The 20172-nt window shown below is 50.0% G+C and overlaps 1 protein-coding gene across 2 annotated transcripts in view; it reads left to right on the top strand.

Annotated features, from left to right (window-relative positions):
* ZCCHC24 (zinc finger CCHC-type containing 24) overlaps nucleotides 1–20172 on the top strand; it is a 65117-nt gene that overhangs the window by 11907 nt on the left and 33038 nt on the right. For both annotated transcript variants that reach the window (XM_061405458.1, XM_061405457.1), the window contains exon 2: nucleotides 997–1197. In XM_061405458.1, the coding sequence (XP_061261442.1) occupies nucleotides 997–1197 (201 nt within the window). The remainder of the gene's footprint in view (nucleotides 1–996; nucleotides 1198–20172) is intronic.

Genomic DNA, 20172 nt, shown 5'->3' with positions numbered 1-20172 from the left:
GTGCCTCCTAGAAACCCTTGGAGGTAGCTGTCATCAATCCTGTTTACTGGATGGGGTCACTGGGGTCCCGAGTGGTTCACTGGCTTGTCCATGGATGCACAACTCGAGTTGGGATTTGAACATGGGTTCCAGGAAGCCAGAGCCCACAGGTGACTAAATAGTTGGTATGAAACTAGGAATAAAACCACCATATGACCCAGCAATCCCACTCCTAGGCATATACCCTGAGGAAACGAAAATTGAAAAAGACACACATATCCCAGTGTTCATTGCAGCACTATTTGCAATAGCTAGAACATGGAAGCAACCTAGATGTCCATCGACAGATGAATGGATAAAGAAGTGGTGGTACATATACATGTTGGAATACTACTCAGCCATAAAAAGGAACACATTTGAGTCAGTTCTAATGAGGTGGACGAACCTAGAACCTATTATACAGAGTGAAGTAAGTCAGAAAGAGAAAGATAAATATCGTATTCTAACGCATATATACGGAATCTAGAAAAATGGTACTGAAGAATTTATTTGCAGGGCAGCAATGGAGAAACAGACATAGAGAACAGACTTATGGCCATGGGGAGAGGGGAGGAGAGGGGGTGAGATGTATGGAAAGAGTAACATGGAAACTTACATTACCATATGTAAAATAGATAGCCAATGGGAATTTGCTGTATGGCTCAGGAAACTCAAACAGGGGCTCTGTATCAACCTGGAGGGGTGGCATGGGAAGGGAGACGGGAAGGAGGTTCAGAAGGGAGGGGATATATGTATACCTATGGCTGATTCGTGTTGAGATTTGATGGAAAGCAACAAAATTCTGTAAAGCAATTATCCTTCAATAAAAAATAGAAAAGATCAGGGAAGGCAAAAAAAAAAAAAAAGCAATCGGTATGAATTTGTGTGTGTGTGTCCGAGCCTGTGGAAGTGCCCACGAGGCCATGGCTGCACTGGTGGCCAGGCCTGCAGCGTGCTCACAGCCTCTGTCCCCCCCAGGCACTGAGCAGCAGCGTGTACAAGAGCGCCTCACCCTACGGCTCCCTCAACAACATCGCCGACGGCCTCAGCTCCCTCACGGAGCATTTCTCCGACCTGACCCTGGCCTCCGAGACCCGCAAGCCCAGCAAGCGGCCCCCACCCAACTACCTGTGCCACCTGTGCTTCAACAAAGGACACTACATCAAGGACTGCCCCCAGGTAAGGCAGCCCGGCCCCGGCGGCGGCTCAGGGCCCTGGCTGGCCTGTGGACCAGCCTCCGTGGGCGGAGGAGGCGAAACAGCTCGCCGGGGCCCCTTCCTCCAGCACCTCGCCCCGTGATCACTGGCTGCCACTTCTTTGTCCCCTCTGGTTTTCCTGAGGCAGGCTAGCTGGTGTGGATGGGACAGAGCCCCAGCTTGGGCCTGCACTGGCCAGTCAGCAGTCTGGGAGAGGCACCCCAGAGTGAGATTCTGAGCCTTCGAGTCTCCCCTCACCCCACCCCAGTCTTCCTGCCAAGGTGGGTCCTGTTACCATCGGGCAGGAGGGGCCAACGGCTTCCTCACGGCTCTCCTGAGAGCCCATCACCTCCCACTCACAGGGAAGGAATGTGGGCTCCTGGCCAGGAACCCAGATGTGCGCCCCCTCCCCCAGACCCCACCTCTGCCTGCTCTGCAGCCTGCAGCCTGTGAAGGGGAGGGGTGCCCCCAGGATAGGTCTGGGTGAAAGCCTCAGGCAGGGGCTTCCCAGGTGGCTCAGTGGTAAAGAATCTGCCTGCATTGCAGGAGACGCAGGAGACACTGGTTCGATCCCTGGGTCAGGAAGATCCTCTGGAGGAGGAAATGGCAACCCACTGCAGTATTCTTGCAGGGAAAATCCCATGGACAGAGAATCCCATGGGACAGATGGACAAAATCCCACGGGCTACAGTCCGTGGGGTCACAGAGAGTCGGATGCAATTGAGCACGCACACACGAAGGCCTCAGGCATGGGGGGCTGGGCATTGCTCCCTTGGGGTGGGAAAGGGGTCAGGAACAGCTCCCATCTCTCCCCTAGTGTTTCGCTGCAACAAGGTGAGGCTCTGGGGGCAGACCCCACTCACTGGATGACCCCTGACTCTGACAGATGTGGTTTTGGAATCCTGGGGAGAGAGGTTAACAGTTGTGTTACATACAGTATGAGATTATCAGTGATTTTTTTTCCTATTATTTTTTTGTACTTTCCACTGTTTTTATAGCATGGTACTACTTTTATTTTATACATGTAATGGAAATGGAATCCTGGAAACTCAGAAAATCCGTGTAGTCTTGCCCTCCAGATGTTGGCAGCTGAGGGTGTGGCCAGGCAGGGCTGGGTCCCTCCAAGACCAGTGGGGGGTCTGAGATGCCAGTCACCACTCTTCTCAGGAATGGCCACGCCATGCTTTGGGTCCCTGCTCCTTCAAGTACAGCCAGCCATCTCCACATCAGTGTCACCCCAGAGCTTGTTAGAAATGCAGAACCTCAAACCCAACCCAGAACTATGATCCTTGGTGATTCAGCTGGTGATCTCAGCCTCCCCCCGCCCCTGGCCAAGAGAGGCCCACCCACCCTGAACCCACTGCTGGCTGCCCTCCAGATCCACACTCCCTGGGCAGATGTGTGCAGTGAGCAAGGGACCCTTGGCATGAGGGCGCCCTGGCAGAGTTAGGCCCCTAGCCCCCAGGGTTCTAGGTATGGGACGAGAGGCCAGCAGGTGGCTGAGGATCTGGTTGGTGCTCACAGATGTGCCTGGGCCCACCCAGTGAGCAGCCCCCCATGCCTTCCCTGACTGAGCCCCCCACGCCACCCCACACACAGGGCCTGTCTGCTCTCAGTCACCCTGCCTCCAGGGTGGAGCAGGACTCCACCCTGTTTAAGGAGGAGATGGACACTGTGCTAAGTGCTCTCCAAGCATTTCCTTTAACACTCACATCTGCCCAGTGTGCTGAGTGCTTTTAATAACCTCCTGTTATGGGTGCATGGGTGCACCTCCTCAGAGCCCCCTGAGAGTGTCTACTGGGTGAGCAGCCTGGGAAAGCTTCCAGGAGAGGGGCTTGAGTGGGGCTGGCAGGTTGATGAGTGAGAGGTGACCAGTATCCAAAGGCAACGGACAATGAATCCAAGGCAGAGGGACAGTGAAGAAGTGTGTGTGTGACTTTTGTGCACGCGCTGCTCTTTCCCAGATGGGGCCAGAGTCCTGCCAATGTGCAGATAGAGGGTGCCTCTCCTCAGTACCTCTTGCTTCCTAGCAGGGTGCTGTATGTTACACAGTGTGCTCACTAATCTTGTGCAGGGCTCTCAACTCTGTGGCCAAGTAGGGATAATAGCCCCATTTTACAGCTGAAGAAACAGAGTCTCAGGAGAGGACACCCGCAGATAGGGCTGAACCTGCTCTTGGGGCCTCGGTGCTCTCTGCTCCCTTGAGCATCTGTGCTGCGCCAAGCTGAGAAGCCATAGCCTGTGGAGCCTCACGTTCTCCCTAGAGGCCCTTTTCTAGCTCCGTCTCAAACCTGACTCTGTCTAGGATGCCTGCAGGCCCGAGGACCTCCCTTTACTCTTCACAAGGGTCACCATTTGTAAAATGAGGCTGTCGAGAACACTAACATCGTGGATTGCTGTGGGGACTCAATGGAGTAATGCATGAAAAGTGCTCAGCACAGTGCCTGGCTCCCAGTAAGTGCTCAGTATCTGTTGGCTAGCGTTGTTTTTTGTCTCCCTTATGTCACAATGTGGAGTGCACCTGCCTGGCTAAGGATTTTAGCAGGCTGGAATAGGACTGGATGCTCCCCACGTCTCTGCTGACCACAAGCCCCACGTGCTAGACTGAACTCATCTCTGTAGCCCTCTGCCTGCCCAGGTACCACATGGTGCACACAGGTTGCTCAGTATAGCTTCCTGAATGAAGGAACAGGTGGAAACCCTTGTTTCAAATGAACTATTGTGTAAGAGCTCAGCATTTTTAATATGTAAAAGTGGAATGCTTATTTTGGGGAACGGCTTTAGTGAGATATAATTCAACTATTTATAAGAGACAACTCAATGATTTTTAGTATATTCACAGAGCTGTGCAGCCATCACCACAGTCAGTTAAAGAATTTTTCTTGTCACCTTAAGAAACCTCATACTCTTTGGCTATCACCCTCTGGTCCCCCATTTCCTAATAATCACGAATCTACCTTCTGTATCTGTAGATTTCCCTATTCTGGACATTTCATATAAATAGATTTATATAATATGTGGCTTTTTTGTCACTGGATTCTTTTACTTAGCATATTGTTTTCAAGGTTCCTCCACGTAATAGCATTTATTAGCTCCATGATTTGGGAAGGGTTCCATCTGCTTTTACTTTCTGGAAGAGTTTATGGGGAATTAATATTGATTCTTCTTTAAATGGTTGGTGGCATTCACCTGTGAAGCCATCCAAGTGTGGGTCTTCTTTTGTGGGTAGATTCTTTTAAATTACCAGTTGGATCTCTTTATTTGTTATGGGTCTATTCAGCTTTTCTATTTCTTCTTGGATCAATTTCTGTAGATTCTGTACTTCTAGAATTTTTCCATTTCATCTAAGTTAGCTAATTTCTTGGCATGAAGTTTGTTCATAATATTCTCTTATAATCCTTTTTATTTTATTTTATAATGTCCCCTCTACCATGTCTGATTTTTCTAATTTGAGTCTTCTCTCTGTTTTTCTTGGTCATTCTAGCTGAAGGTTTGTTAACTTTGTTGAGCATTTCAAAAAACCAACTTTTGGTTTGGTTGATTTCTTCTATTTTTTTCCTATCCTCATTTCATTACTTTCTATGCTAATCTTTTACAAAATTGTGGCAAAATACATATAACATAAAATGTACTATTTTAGCCATTTTTCAGCGTACACAGTTCAGTGGAATTAAGTACATTCACACTCTTGTGCAACCATCCCCATCAACCATCCCCAGAACTCTTTTTATCTTGCACAACTGAAACTCTGTACCCATGAAGCAATACTTCTCTCCCCTCCCCTCACCCACCCCCTGGAAACTATTATTATACTTTCTGTCTCTAAGAATTTCACTACTCTAAGTACCATGTATCAGTGGAATTATACGGTGTCTATCCTTTTGTGATTGGCTTATTTCACTTAGTATAATGTCCTCGAGGTTCATTCATATTATAGCATGTGTCAAAATTTCCTTCCTTAATTTTTTGCCTTGTGATATATTTTTATTAAAAACTTCCTTCTCTTTTAAAGGCTAAGTAATATTCCATTGTGTGTGCGTGTGTGTGTGTGTGTGTGTGTGTATCTGCCACATTCTATTTGCTCATTTATTCATCAGTGGACAACTGGATTGTTTCTACCTTTTGGCTCTTGTGAATAATGCTGCTTTGAACATGGATGCACAAATATCTTTGAGTCCTGCTTTCAATTCTTCACTCTAATCTTTATTATTTCCCTTCTTCAGCTTGCTTTATGTTTAGTTTTCTCTTCTTTTTCTAGTTTCTTGAGGTTGAAGGTTAGAATACTGATTGTACATTTTTTTAAATTAAATGGAGGTTTTTAGCTATAAATTTTCCTCTGAGCTGCATCCCATAAGTTTCGGCATGTTGCATTTTCATTTATCACAGGATATTTTCTGATTTCCTTTGTGATTTCTTCTTGGACCCACCAGTTATTTAGGAGTATGTTATTTAATAGCCATGTATTTGTGAGTTTCTCAAGTATCCTTTTTTAATGATTTCTAATTTTATCCAATTGTGGTTGGAAAACATACTTTATATTATTTCAGTGCTTTTAAATTTATTGTGGTTTGTTTCATAGTCTAAAATTTGGTCTGTCCTGGAGAATAGTTTTGTGCGCTTGAGAAGTATACAGTTCGGTGGAGTATTCTGCAGATGTCTATTAGGTCTAGTCGGTTTATGGTGTTATTCATGTCTTCTGACTCCTTGTCGACATTCAGCCTAGTTATGTTGTAAATTATTGTAAATAGGGGTATTGAAATCTCTATTACTGTTGAATTGACAATTTTTCTTCAGTTCTGTTGCTTTCTGATGCTCTGCCATTAGGTACATCTGTGTTTCTAATGGGTTTTCCATGTGGTGCTGGTGGTAAAGAATCTATCTGGCAATGCAGGAGGCACAAGAGACATGGGTTTGATCCCTGGGTCAGAAAGATCCCCTGGAGGAGGGCATGGCAACCCACTCCAGTATTCCTACTTGAAGAATCCCATGGACAGAGGAGCCTGGTGGGCTACAGTCTATAGGGTTGCAAAGAGTCGGACACGACTGAAGCAACTGAGCAGGCACACATGCTTGTTTATAACTGCTGTATTTTCCTGATGGAGTGATCCTTTTGCCATTAGAAAAAGTCCCTCTTTATCTAGCAATATTTTTTGTTTTAAAGTCCATTCAGCCTGATATTGGTGTAGCCTGCCTTCTTATGCTTGTTGTTTACCTGATATGTCTTTTCCCATCCTTTTAGTTTCCATCAGTTCATATCTTTGGATCTAGAGTGTGTCTCCTGTAGGCAGCATATAGTTAGACCTTGGTTTACTTTTTATCCAACCAGGCAGTCCTTGCTTTTTGTTTGGGTTGCTTAATCCATTTACATTATTGATAATGCTATTGTTAATGCACTTTTTATATGTGCTGTTATTGATATAGCTGGATTTAGAGCTGCCATTGTACTTTGTTTTTGAAATTGCTCATGTCCTTCTTGTTCCCTTGTTTCTCCTTCACTGCTTCCTCTTGCATTAAGTGATAATTTTCTAATGTAACATTCTAATTTCTTTAAGTATTTTTTCACCATTTTTTAGTAATTTCCTTGGTGATTGCTCCAGGTCTTAAACCCCTTAACTCATCAAAATATGCTTCAGATTTATATTAACTCCAGTGAGAAATGTTACTTAACTCCAAAATAGAAACATTATTCCCTTATGGTTCTATTTTTTGTTCCTTGTTCTGGTGGCATTATTGTTATACATGTTACATCTATGTATATTACACACTCAACAATGCTTGTTAGAATTATTACTTTATTTAACTTTATGTGTTTTAGAGAAGCTGAAAGAAGAAATGAGACCAATTATATATCTGTTGCTTTTTTCATGTTAGCCTTCTTATTTCACATTTTGAATTCTCATCATTTATTCCTGTGAATTCAAATTACCACTTGGTGTCATTTCCTTAGCTCAAGACACATTTTCTCCCACCCATCTTCTTTGTGCTATTATTGGAAAAGGTACTATATTTCTATATGTTATAGGACAAATATTTTGAATTAGCTAAGAGAAGAAAAGAAGTACACACTTCTACTGTGTTTTACAATTACATAATCACCTTATCAATGTGCTTGCTTTTTCATATGTATTTTCATTAGTCTTTGGGGTCACTTGTTTTCAGCCTGAAGAACTTCCTTTAGTGTTTCTTGAAGGATTAGTGAGCTAGCAATGGGGAATTATCTGGAAATGTCTTTAACTCACTTTCATTCTTTTAAAGATGGCTTTTTTGGGTATAAAATTCTTGGCCGACAGATATTTTTTAATTTGAGCACTTTGAATATGTTATCCCCTGCTTGCTGGCCTCCATTGTTTCTGATGAGGAGTCAGTTATTATTATCAGAAATCAATTGTAAATGACATGCCATTTTTCTCTCACTGGTTTCAAGATTTTTCTCTTTAGCTTTCAGCAGTTTTACTGTGATGTGTCTATTTGTGAATCTCTTCATCTTTATACTGCTTTGGGTCTGTTGAGCTCCTTGGATGTGCTGATTAAAGTTTTAAATCAGATTTGGGAAGTTTTCAGCCATCATTTCTTTGAATGACTTCTCTACTCCTTTCTCTCCTCCCTTTTTGTGGAATGACTTTTAAATGGTTTAAATGCTTTTAAAATCTTAAATGGTCTGACTAGGGGTGGAACGTGCAGAACCCTAGGCCAGCCCTCCCTGGGTCCTGAAGCTGCCACGGAGCCCCAGCCTCAGAGAAAGGTCGCAGTGAAAACGTGGTTAGAGCATTCACTGCCAGCAGCCTGGGTGGTGGGACACAGGCACCAGAGGACGGAAACCTGTTAACTGATTCTTTTCCAACCTTAAGGGTAGAGAGAGGTGTCCAGAGTTCAGCTCCTTAGACTGGTGAGGCTTCTCATAGCTACCAGGGGCAGTGCAAGGGGCTTGGGCACTGTATGAAGAGGAGCCCCAAAAGCAGAGGCAGAAAGTGCTGGAGACAAATTTCCAGTGTTGGTGAGAGGCGACCCCTCTTTGTGGGGTGAGGCTGTGCCTGGCCAGGACTTCTCTCCAGCCAACGTCAGCATTGCCCCAAGAAAACTAGGATTCAAGAATGTTTATCATCTTTAAAAAATCTGTCCCTGTAGCTATCTGTGTATAGCGTGCCAGGTTTCTATTCAAGGGTAATAATAATAATATGAACAGCAATAATAGTATTCTCTAAGCATTGGGTTTCCCTCTGAGCTTAGTGTATAAAATGTACCAGTTCCTTTAATTATCTCAAAAACTCCATCAGGCCAATTGCCAGATGATAAAACCAAGGCCCACAGAAGTTGGGTGGCTCGCCTAAGGTCATATGGCTAATGAACAGCAAAGCTGGAATTGAAACTCAGGCCTTCCCGACTCCAGAGCCCGTGTGCTTTTTAGATGAGACCCTGCCACCCACGTCAGCATCCAGGTTTTTATCTCCACCATCATTCTCAGAAAGTCAGCGTTCTTTAAAAAGATGGGTTGCTGGAAATAAAGAGGGACAAGACAACGTGGATGAAAACCATATCAGGCCTGGTCTGGCCAAGGCCTTGTGTCTGGCAGATTCCTCCACTGGTCCAGCCCCAGGGTGTTTGCTGCCCCGGTGCAGTCAAGGAGGCCAAGGCTGGTTGGGGTGCCGGCTGTGGTGCCCGCAGAAACTCCAGGTGGCTGTAGGGGAGTCATGCGTGCTCTCTGTTGGGCCTGCCCTCAGGGTCACCTGCGTGTCTCGTGTTGGCTTCTGCACACCAGTGTGGCGGGACCTGCTCTGAGTCTTCCACATTTGCCTGTAATGGTACGTGTGTATGTGGTGGGGCCTTGACTAAGTGCCACATCTGTGTTCAGGACACACAATCTGTCCAGGACAGAGCCCAACCCAGCCCTCAGTACAACCGCCCGGCGCTTCCTGAGCGCCTACGGTACGTCAGGCCTGTGCTGGACGAGTGCTCGACCTTTGTCCACCGTGGCACAGTGTGGACAACAGAAGTGCTGTTGACCGTTCAGGGTGATCAGGGCTATAACGTTTGCAGTGAGGGACCAGCTTTGCCTGGGCCTCCATGGGAGGCCTCAGAGAGGAGGAGTCTGAGTCCGGAGCGGGGAAGGCTTCCAGGAAAGTGTGTTAATAGTAGGAATTTGCTTTCCGGGAACCGCGAGCCCTTGGCGACGGCCAGCACTCTGGGTGCCTGAGGGGGGGAGTGGGAGGTATGGCTGCAGCAGGTGGTGGGGGATTTGTGTGCCAGGCTACACAGTCTGGACTTTATCTGGAGGGCCAGGAGAAGCCATCCAGGGGTTTTAGGTGACACACTCAGATTGGCATTTTGAAAGATCACGCTGGTGGCAGTTGGGAGGCCAGGCTGGAGGAGGCAAGACTGCAGACCAAACCAGTCCAGGCACATGGAGAGATGATAAGATCGGATACAAGGCAAGAGCAAGGAAAGTTGGAGGTGAGGGGACAGACTTTAGACATGATGAGAAGGTTGCATTCATGGGGCCTGGTGACCAGGTGGGAAGGAGGGACAGGGGCAAGCAGTAAAGGAGGTGCTGCTAGATCGCTGCAGTGGCCAGTGGGGTGCCACTACCTAGGATTCAATACCCTTGCCTGAGAAGATAGGTTCCTCTTCCTTTATTCATTTACTGACATTTATTGAACACCAACCGTGTGCCAAGCGCATAGCAGGCATTTGAGGATGCCATAGTGAACAAACTAGGAAAGAGCTCCGCTCTCTTGGAGCTCATGTAGTATTGGGTGAAGTCAGACAATAAGCACAAATCAATTAGAGAAGAAGGAGATATGAGATGACAAGAACTGCTGTGCAGAATGTGAGTGCTTTGACCAAGACTGCCAGGCCAGCTTCTCTGGGAGAAACAGCAGGCATGCTGAGGCACTGTTCTGCCAGGGGCCCACAAAAATATACTAATTTTCATTTATCTTAAAACCAGAAGGAAAAAAAATGAATAATAGTAAGTGCATAATAATGAATCCAGTCTGAATGATATTTATCTTTATGCCAATAAGGTCATAAAATAGTGGCTCAGATGGTAAAGAATCTGCCTGCAATGCAGGAGACCCAGGTTCGATCCCTGGGTCAAGAATATCCCCTGGAGAAGGGATATTCTTCAGTATTCTTCAGTATTCTCGCCTAGAGAATCCCATGGACAGAGGAGCCTGGTGGGCTACAGTCCATGGGGTGCAAAGAGTCAGACACGACTCAGCGACAGACACTTTCACCGAGGAGGAGGGGATCCACAGGGGTCCTCCCTGCAGAGTGTCTGAGGCTGCTTTAGGTTGGATGGCCACTGCAGGCCTCTCTGATGGATGATATGATGTGAAAACTCCAGATACTACCTTTCCTCTGAAACTCAGACAGGGCTGAGGGTCCATAGGCCAACAGGAAGGACCCTGATGTTAGTGAAGGGACATCTTGTTGAGGTCAGAGGAAACAGCTTCAAATGTATAACCTCAAAGCCAGAGTTCAAGTTCCAGCTCTACTTTTTACCAGCTGTGCAACCTTGGATGAGTCACTTGCTCTCTGGGCCACCTTTCCTCATCTCCAGATTGTATCTGCTACTGGGGATCAGTGCAGGGCTCGGTGCCTCTGTAGGAATGGACACTGGGGCACAGATGGAGGCAGGCCATCCAGGACCTAGCGTCCTTTCCTGCAGCCTTCATGGTGGTCACGCCCAGCCACGCCCAGCTGGCAGCCACCCATCAGGCAGGCGCTGAGCTGGGAGCAGAAATTCTCTAAGTCCTCAGCCTCCACCACACCCAAGATGTTCCTGGGGGGGCTAGTTACTCCTTTGGGGGAGGTCTGAAGGATGTTGGCACCTGCGCCTCCTGCGTCCAGCAAGGACCAGGCACCGTGAGGGGTCTGGGAAAGGTCTGAGCCCAGGGGAGCTGCCATTCCTGAGTCAGCATGCCCAGGGCTGCTAATGAAATCCAGATGTCAGACAGAAAACAATCATCTCCCCCACCCATCTGGCAGCTCGAGTTTCTTGGAGATTGCAAAAGAAGAAGAAAAATAGAGCAGGGAGAGAATTGAATCCTAGAACAGCTGAAACCTTAGAGGTGGGATGTGAATAGTCTCAGGGTCTTGCTGGGGGAGGGGCAGGAGATAAGGGGAAAGTGAAGGCTGGCTGAGATCTCCTCCTCCCCACCCAGTCTCTGCAGTTCCTGGACCCCAGCCCTTCCAACTCTTCCCAGGCTAGAGCAGGCTGGTCCCTGTGGGGTGTCCCAAGGAGGCCGGGAAGGCCGTGGCCCCCAGCCCATGTCTGACTTCTGCTTGGGTTTTCCAACCTCTCACTGTGGCCCTGACCTCCCTGCAGGCCTGGGTTTCCTCTGGGGCCAGAGTGGCTGAGCCTGGGGAAGGAACAGGCAGAAAGGGACAGGCAGAAGCTCAGGGCAGGGACCACTGATTAGTTCAGAGCCATCAACATATGGATGTGGAAACCGACGTTTTCTCATGGCGCTGGGCCAGGACTGTAAGGACTGCAAGTTACAAAAGATCAATGGAGAGAGGAGAGGAAGGAGAGAGGGAAAAGGAAGGAAAAAAGGAAGGTCAGGAGGGGAGAGAGAAGGAAAGAGGGTGGACACACAAGGTCACTTTGTGATTCCAGTGTGGAAGGACTGGGCTCAGGAAGGTGGCTTGCATTGCACGCAGCAGGCATCATTTCTCAGGCTTCCTCCTAATCTTGGTGCCTGGGCTTGATACTCCAGAGCTCCGCGCAGAACCTGGGATGTCGTGAGTGCTTGGAGAATGTTAGCTGGGACGGGTGTTCATAGGGATGGTGTAGTGCCTGCTAATTTTGGGGTGGTCCCCCCAAACCCTGTATTGTGGCCTCGAGTCTTTCCTTCCTCCCCTTCCAAGGCCCTCACCTTCTGCTGTGGTAGTTCCAAGCAGAGCCTTTAAGCCAGCCCACCGGGGTTCAACCTCCAGCAGTGCCTCGGACTAGCTGTGTGCCTTTGGGAAAATCAATTAAAGGTCTCTAGGCTTCAGTTCCCTCCTCAGTAAAGTGAAGATGATAGAAACCTAGCTCACAAAATGTTGTGAGAATGAATGACTTATTTTATCTGAAGTGCTTCACAGAGAATACTTCATATGCACCGTGTTAGCTGTTATGGCTGTGTTAATGACCATCATGATTGCAATGCCTCAAATCAACTGCTCCAAACTTGTTTGTGAAGTCCCAGAGGTCTAAAACAGTGTTTTAAAGCTATGGGGTCACCAGAGGGGTCTCTGGTCCTCCTATCCCATTGTTACCGTACAGGACAGGCTGCCTCCAGGATGGACTGCAGGAAGGCCATGTGATGAGCCTGGGCCTTCCCAGGAGGCTTGGGAGGGTGACTGGGACAGGTTCTGATGACTTTGGGACTGGCAGGTTGGCTTGAGGGATGAAAGGTTATGAACTGGGTCCCGGAGGCTCCACTCTGTCCAGGGTGGGGGCTCTGGGAGGAGGGATGATGAGCCATGGCTAGAAGGTGTCAAGTGCCACCTATGGGTTGTCAGCTGCCCTCTGGCCGGGCAGAGGGATGGCCCCGCCAAGTGCTTACCCTGGCAAAGACAAGTGGGAGGGATGGACAGACAGCGTGTGGGGGCTCACGGGACAACCACTTTTACATCCTTCCTGCTGCCCCAAGCCTGGCAAGAAAGAGTCTGAGAGGGGCAGTTTCACATCCTCTGCTGCCAGTTCTTCTTTTAAATGGATCACAGAGAGTGACTCAAGGCCCCCAGGAATCTCGCCGTGTCAGCTGGCCTCACCTCAGTTCTCTATCTCTGGTCCCTGAGGGACAGGGGTGATGGCAGAGCCTGGGAGCCAGAACTTGTACCTGGTCCTTTAACCACCTTCAAGGCCCAGGGGATGGAGGGCTGGAGCAGAGTGATTATATTCTTGGGCTGATTAGCTTGCTGATGTCACCTCCTCCAGGCAGCCCTCTCTGATTTTGCCTTTCCTCTACGCTCAAAGGGACCACCCTCTGAGTCTCCCTGAGCTGGGCTCAGAGCTCACTCTTGCCCTTCCCCAGCTCTGTCGTTGTGTTACACAGCGACCCAACCATCTGTGAGGTGGGCTTACCCACTTGCAAGATATTTGTGGGAAATGGGCTGGCTATTCCAGTGCTTGGCATCCCATGAGTGCTCAATGGCAGCTCTTGTTAGCATTACTTGCTGGGCTGCTGGGCCTCCCTGAGCCTTATCTGCTCTTATTTGTAAAGGGAGGCTCCACGAGCCTGGCTTTGTAGAGTTGATATGTAGGGGGTGAGAGGCAGCCTAAGACGCCATGGTCCCCGAAACCTCCTCTTTTCCCTGCCCCGCTCCAGCCAGGCTGCTCAGCCACACATACAGGTGAACAGTGCCCACGGAGCCCCCCAGCCTGCAGTCCTTTCCCTAACATCTCCTTCCCGCCCCCTTTCCAGGCCCAGCTTAAACTCACCTCCGTGAAGACTCCTTCCCCAGCAACGCAGGCCCACCAGCTCTTCTCTACAATCCCACTTTTCAGGATCTGCAACCCCATCCAGAGCCTGGTTCTAAGGCCTCCCATGGCTTCTCACCTGTCTGCCTCCCCACCTTATCCTCGGAGGACAGATGATGCCCCCTCGTTGTGGGCTCGGTGCCCTGCCCTGGAGTGTGGCCCCAATTGGGCCCCCCAGGAGGTGGTCCTGGCTGTTTGCCATTTGAATTCTCCTAACCCCCTCCCATCCCAGGGCTTTGCCTGTGCTGTGCCCTCAGCTGGTACTTTGCTCTCATTTGCTCCACCCTTCCCTCCAAGCCCAGCACTAGTGTGCCCTTTCCTGTGGAGGAGCCCCTGTGCCCCTCACCCTCCCACCTTGCTCCTACTCTGCCTTGCTGAGCTTTGCCTAGCCGGGAGCCCACTCTCACATGACCGTCTCTCCTGCTTCCTGGGGGGCTCACCGCAGGTAGGGTCTGTGTCTGCATGGCTGGCAAAAGGACCTGGGCTTTGGGGTCAAAAGCCTTGAGTTCTCATCCCAAACCTCAGTAGCTGGTCCACTTTGGCCAAGTCGACCCTGCCCATGAGCCTTCACGACCCCTGAGTGCTTGCAGCAGGGTCAAGCCATGAAGCCCATCAATCAGGGCTTCTGTGAGCTCCAGGAACAATGAGGTAGGGGCAGGCAAACCCAATTAGAAAACTATAAAGTCATACCATTTGCCCCACTACCCAGTGAGCAGCTGAGCACAGGTCCTGCATACAGCAGGCGCTCACAGAGTGTGTGTTGAAATGAGTAAGAGTGCATATGCTCCTAGAGTGAGTGTGAGCCTGGAGGTTGCCACGGACTCTGCCTTCATCTGCTGGGGGTTCTCGGAGGCACGTTTTCATAGTGGCAGTTTCCCTTCCCATTGCATCTGGGTGGCCCCTGAGGATGGAGTCTGGACCCCATGGCTTTGTCTGGGGTAGGAGGTGGCTCTGTCTCTGGTTTCCAGGACTTGATACCATTGACTTGGCTTGCTTTTAAGATCGGGGCTTCCTTTCTCTCACCAGCCCCTCCCACATCTAATGTTTGGGCTACAGAGAAATCAGGCAACAAATGCAAGGAAGGATCCCCAGGGAGTGGGGTGGAAAGCCTAGAGAAATGTGCTCGCCCTCATACCCAGCCTGCAGTGTGCCACCACCTCATGATCTCCTAGGATGCTCATACTAGCCTGCACTGTGTCTGCAGTCCATCTGGCCACCTTCTCCCACTTCATCTTTCCCTCCTCTCTTCCTTCCTTCTTTTCTTTTGTAACAAAGTAGCACAGAGAGGTTAGGCAACTTGCCCTTAGTTCCACAGATGATTAGGATCAAGCCAAGTCTCTCTGACCCCAGGAACCCACCTTTGCCACTGGCCCTGTCTGCCCATGAGAATAGACCCATCCTCCAGGACACGCTGTACACCTGCTGTGCTCTGGCCCAGGCAATAATCAGGCTGCGGGATAGAGTGTCCCCGCCGCCCCCACCCCTCGGCTTTCTCCCTGCCTTGCATCCCGGTGCTTCCCTGACTTTGGCCAGAGAGGGAGGCTTTGTGCAGGAGTTGAATGTATGAGGAGGCGGTGAGAAGAGGCATGTCCCCAAGGCGGTAAGCATGATGACAAAGGGTAAAAGCAGACAGAAGCCCGAACTCCCCTCACTCTTTGGTACTAAGTATGATGCTTAAGCAGGGCTGTTATCTCCTCCCCTCCCAGGCCTTCTAAGCCCTCCCATCCACCGGTCCTTCCTTCCTCTGTGTTCCCAAAGGACTCTTGCACAACCAGCCTGGTATCTTGGTCTTCTCTTCTGCCTGTGATCTGGGGTGGGGGCAGGGATGGGCAGGAGTCCGTGAAATCACTAATGGCAATGCTGCTTCTCACTGTGCCCCCAGCATCTGCCATGGCACCTGCCGCAGAGCCAGGCCATCGTGTGGAGATGCTGTGGACAGTATGGTGGCTGACAGGTGCAGGGAGCGTTCGCTGTGTCCTAGGCTCTGCTCTAAGCCCTTCACATGTATTGACCCATTTAATCCTCACACCAGCCCTCTGTGGGCTCCTATCATCCCCATTGCCCAGAGGAGGAAACTGAGTCACAGAGACAGTACGTGACTTGCTCAGGGTCACACTGCTCAGCTCCAATCCAATCAGCAGTCTTGCTTCAGAGGCTGTGCTGTTATAAATGTGTGAGGGAGGAAGGAAGAAATGCACAAGACTCAGCTGGGAGGTGGGAAAGGAAAAGAAGGCAGGCAGTGAACGTTGGCTGAGCACCCTGCAGGTAGCAGGGAGCGTGCTGAGTCCTGGCACATCATCCGTGTCCTCAGAGATGTCAAGGAATCCTCCTAGAGTCACCCAGAAGCCAAGGGCAGGGTGTGGGTTTAAGCTCAGTAAGCCTGACTGATTCCTAACCCTCTGGTCCATCAGCTGAGGCCACTGGGAGCCAGATCAATAGCCAGCACAGTTCAGTGAGGGGCCCTGGAGATCCCCAGAAAACTTCAGAGCACAGGAGCTGGCCTCTATCTCCAGGCTGGCACAGCTGAGTAGAAGGCAGGACAGGGAGTCACTGGGTCAGTGCGCTCGTTGCCAAGGTGTGTGTGGTTCTGAACAGCCACGGAGAAGGAGTTTAGACGAGTGACTGCAAAAGACACAGGTTCAATCCCTGGGTCGGGAAGATCCCCTGGCAAAGGAAATGGCAACCCACTCCAGTAATCTTGCCTGGAGGATCCCATGGACAGAGGAGTCTGGTGGGCTACAGTCCATAGGGTTGCAAAGAGTTGGACATGACTTAGTGACTAAACAACAATGGTAACCAGATGGGTGACCTTGAACAAGCCCCATGCCCTTGCTTCACCCCGGTTTTCCCTTCTGTGCAGTGAACCCAACGATCTGCATCCTTTCTGCCCCTCAGGGCTGCTTTGTGGCTCTCATGAGCTGACAGAGCTGGAAATGAATGCCTGACAAAAGTAGAGAATTCTTAGGAATAGAACGATTTTTATTTATGAACATCTAGAGGCTTGCTTCTCAAAGAGTGGTCCATGGACCAGCAGCAGCAGCAGCAGGAGCTTATCAGAAATGTGGAGACTTGGGCCCCACCCCAGACCTACTGAATCAGTGTGGGCATTTTCATAAGCTCCCAGGTGGCTGGTGGGGATGTTAATATTTGGGAAACACTGGTCTCGGGACTATCTGGGCTCCTACTTCCCCATTCCTGGAGACTGCCTTTTGGGTTTTCTTTCCATGGCCTGGCGGGAAATCTCCATCTCGTTGGAGGAAACACTCTGGCCCAGCAGGATCCCTGCCCTGCTAGACGGCTTAGGAGCTGTGAGCACATCTGATTGAAACTGTGATCATCAGACAGCTCTGGCGGCCTCTGCTGCTCTGGCGGCCCCTGAGGAGTGCCACCTCTTCATCATTTGTTTGGGAGGTTAGCTCCCACCAGAGTCAGCAAGGCCAGCCAGACCTGCAACAGGGACACCCTCAGGTGGGCTGCGGGATGGCTCTGGGGGTTTCCTCTGAGCAAGTAGAGGGCATTTGTGGCCAGATAGGCTCCATCCTCATGCAGGAGGGCTAACACTGCAGCAGGAGTGTTTCAGATTAGATATAAGAAAGATTGAGGACAGTGTGGCAAAGGCTGCTGAGGGCGTCCGTTCGACTAAATGTGTGGCCATGTTGGGTGAGGTCAAAAGGCAGAGGAAGAAAGGATTTCCAGAAGTTTCCTGTCCTTGAGACCATTTTTGCTTAGAGAGGTCAAGTGACTTATCTAAGGCCGCTCAGCAAGCTAATGCAGTGGGGGACCCCTGTCCTCTGACCCCTGTCCTCTGACTCCCCACGCCTGGGACACCCCTGCATTACAGGCCTCCTGGAGGCTGGGGATTGACCTTGATGACCTCCACAGTACTCCTCCGACTCGGGTGGATACCACCTGGAGGACTTTGAGTGTGAGGGGTTGGGAGCAGGGAGGGAAGGGCTGGCTTTGTGAGCCTAGCAGTTTCTGTACCGGCCTGCTTGGCCCCCAAGACCACTGGGGACACCCCTGGAGCAGGGGAGCTCTGAGGCAGACACAGAGAGTTGGGAACAGGGTCCCTGGAGCCAACAATGTCCAGGCGGAGTTAGAACACAACCTGAGGGGCATGGCCTTGCTGTAGAGACTAGGGACCACTGCTGAGTGCTCTGCGGCCAGCTACTTGCATTCTCTGTTACCCTGTCTGGAATAAGGCGGTGAGGCTTACCAGATCAGTGCTTCGCAACTGGGGCTTCACAGTAGAATCACCTTGGGATTTTTTTGTTTGTTTGATGCTGGACATTCTGACTCAATAGACCCAGGATCAGCCTGGCCACGGGCATGTTTTCAGCTCTCCAGGTGAGTCTGATACACTTTTGCCCAGGTCCAAAGTGGAGCTCAGGCAGGTGTGTGGAAGGGCCCTTCAGGTAAGCAAAACCATATTCGTCCTTCTGAGGTCTTGGGGAGGCAAGATTAGGTGGTTCTGTGAGATTGAAATGAACATTCCAGGAGTTCCTACTTGCAACCCTGTGTGACGTTCAGTCCTGGGTTTCTGAGATCCTGCAATTCCCACATTTTATTATTCTGGGAAATGAGGCTTCCCACACAGGATGATTCTGACACTTGGTTGGTCTGAGTTTGTTAAGAGTCTGAGGTTCCGACAATCATTCCATGTCTCAGCTGTGGGATTCTGAACTCTCCATTTCTGTTTCACCATGCTGTTATTCTTATTCTTCGAGATGAAGATTCTGCACGTCTGTGATTCTAACACATAATTCTTCTGAATTTTAGAGATTCAGAATCTAAGCTAACATTAAAAAAAAATTCTAAATTCAGCAGCTCTGTGATCTGTCATTCCATCCGGGCAGTTGGCCGCCAAGGCCCAGAGCCTGGCCTTTGTCTCCGCCAGACAGGGTGCTGATTGTGTAAGCTTGGACAAGTGCCCCCTCCCCTGCTCGGCCCGCACGGCCTCTCTAAGGGAAGAGTGGGGGTGGGGAGAGACGAGACCCCACAGAGCTCTCTCTCTGCTCTGGCTCTTGCTCCATAGCTATCAATAGAGGAGTGGAAGGTAGAGCAGGGATGAGGGGCGTGTTTGACCATGCAGTAGGAAGGGCTGCGGGTTAGACGTGTAGCAGCATCTCCTGTTCACTCAGTGCATTAACCCCATCCCACAGCAGAGTGGTCAGTCCCCGGGGGGTCAGCTGTGGCTCAGACTTTAGAGTCTATTTCATCTAAAGCATCTCTAGACACATGCACCCTGATTCCAGATGAAAAAACTGAGGCCCAGAATGAGGAAGCAACTTGCCTGGTAGAGCTTGTGTCCAAGCCCATTCCTCCTCACTAAGCGTCCGGCTCCTGCGTGTATTTTCCGTCTAGTCCTTCCCAGGCCTTGCTTTCTGCACAGAATCGTCAACCTGTCACAGCACCCAGAGGTGACAGGGACCAGTCTTGAGATTCAGGATATCATATTCACAGCCTGTAGCCAGGTGGATTTTGCCAGGCCCAAGAGTGGCTCTCCCCGTGCCCCGTAACCCCCCACCCCTGGCTGTTCCGTACTGGCCCGACCACGCCATCTTCCGTTTCACTGCCCCGGGAGCGGTACCACACCCACCAGCGCAGGGCCGGCTCAGAGACCAGGAGGCAGAGGGACAGCTGGGGTCCTGGGCTGGCGGTCCTGCCACTCACTTGCTTTGTGACTTTGAGAAAGTCCCTTCTCCTCTCTGGGCCTTTCCATGCTGGGGCCCATGTATCGCAACTCCCAGTCACTGAGAGGATGACGTGAGATCCTATATGGGAAAACCTGACGTGATCGGAGGGGACAGAGGCCAACCTCACACGCTGCCGGCTCCTTGCCCTCAGCAAAGAGCCCAGGTCTGACCAACAACTTGTGTTTGTTGAGGGAGATTGAGTGAGTTTATTTATATTTGCTGAAAGGATGAAATTTGGGATTCCAGAGACTTTTCTGGGTTTTCAGAAAGTTGGCAAGATAGAAGGGAAAAAATATAAATGTAAATTTTGGACATGTGAAGTTTTATGTGTCCAAATAATGATGAGAAGGGTGATGAAGTCTACCAATTACTGAGTTCCAACTGTGTGCCAAGCACTCTGTCTTCCCAGGTGGCGCTAGTGGTAAAGAACCCGCATGCCAACAGGGGAGATGTAAGAGACACAGATTCGATCCTTGGTTTGGGAAGGTCCCCTGGAGGAGGGCATGGCAACCCACTCCAGTATTCTTGCCTGGAGAATCCCCATGGACAGAGGAGCCTGGTGGGCTACAGTCCACGGGGTTGCAAAGAATCAGACATGACTGAAGTGACTTAGCACGCATGCACGCATGCCAGGCACTCTGCATTCATGAGTTCAGGAAATCCTCTCAACTCCCCAGTGGGTAGATATTATGATTCCCACTTGAGCAATGGGAAACTGAGGCTCAGGGAGCTTTAGAAACCTCCCAAAGCTCCTGTTGCCAGGAATTACAGAGCCAAGACTCAAACCCAGGTC

The sequence above is a fragment of the Bos javanicus genome, chromosome 28 (genome assembly GCF_032452875.1).
Source record: "Bos javanicus breed banteng chromosome 28, ARS-OSU_banteng_1.0, whole genome shotgun sequence".
Classification (NCBI taxonomy): domain Eukaryota; kingdom Metazoa; phylum Chordata; class Mammalia; order Artiodactyla; family Bovidae; genus Bos; species Bos javanicus.
Note: the sequence above shows the minus strand (reverse complement) of the source record. Positions and strands in the feature narration are given on the sequence as shown.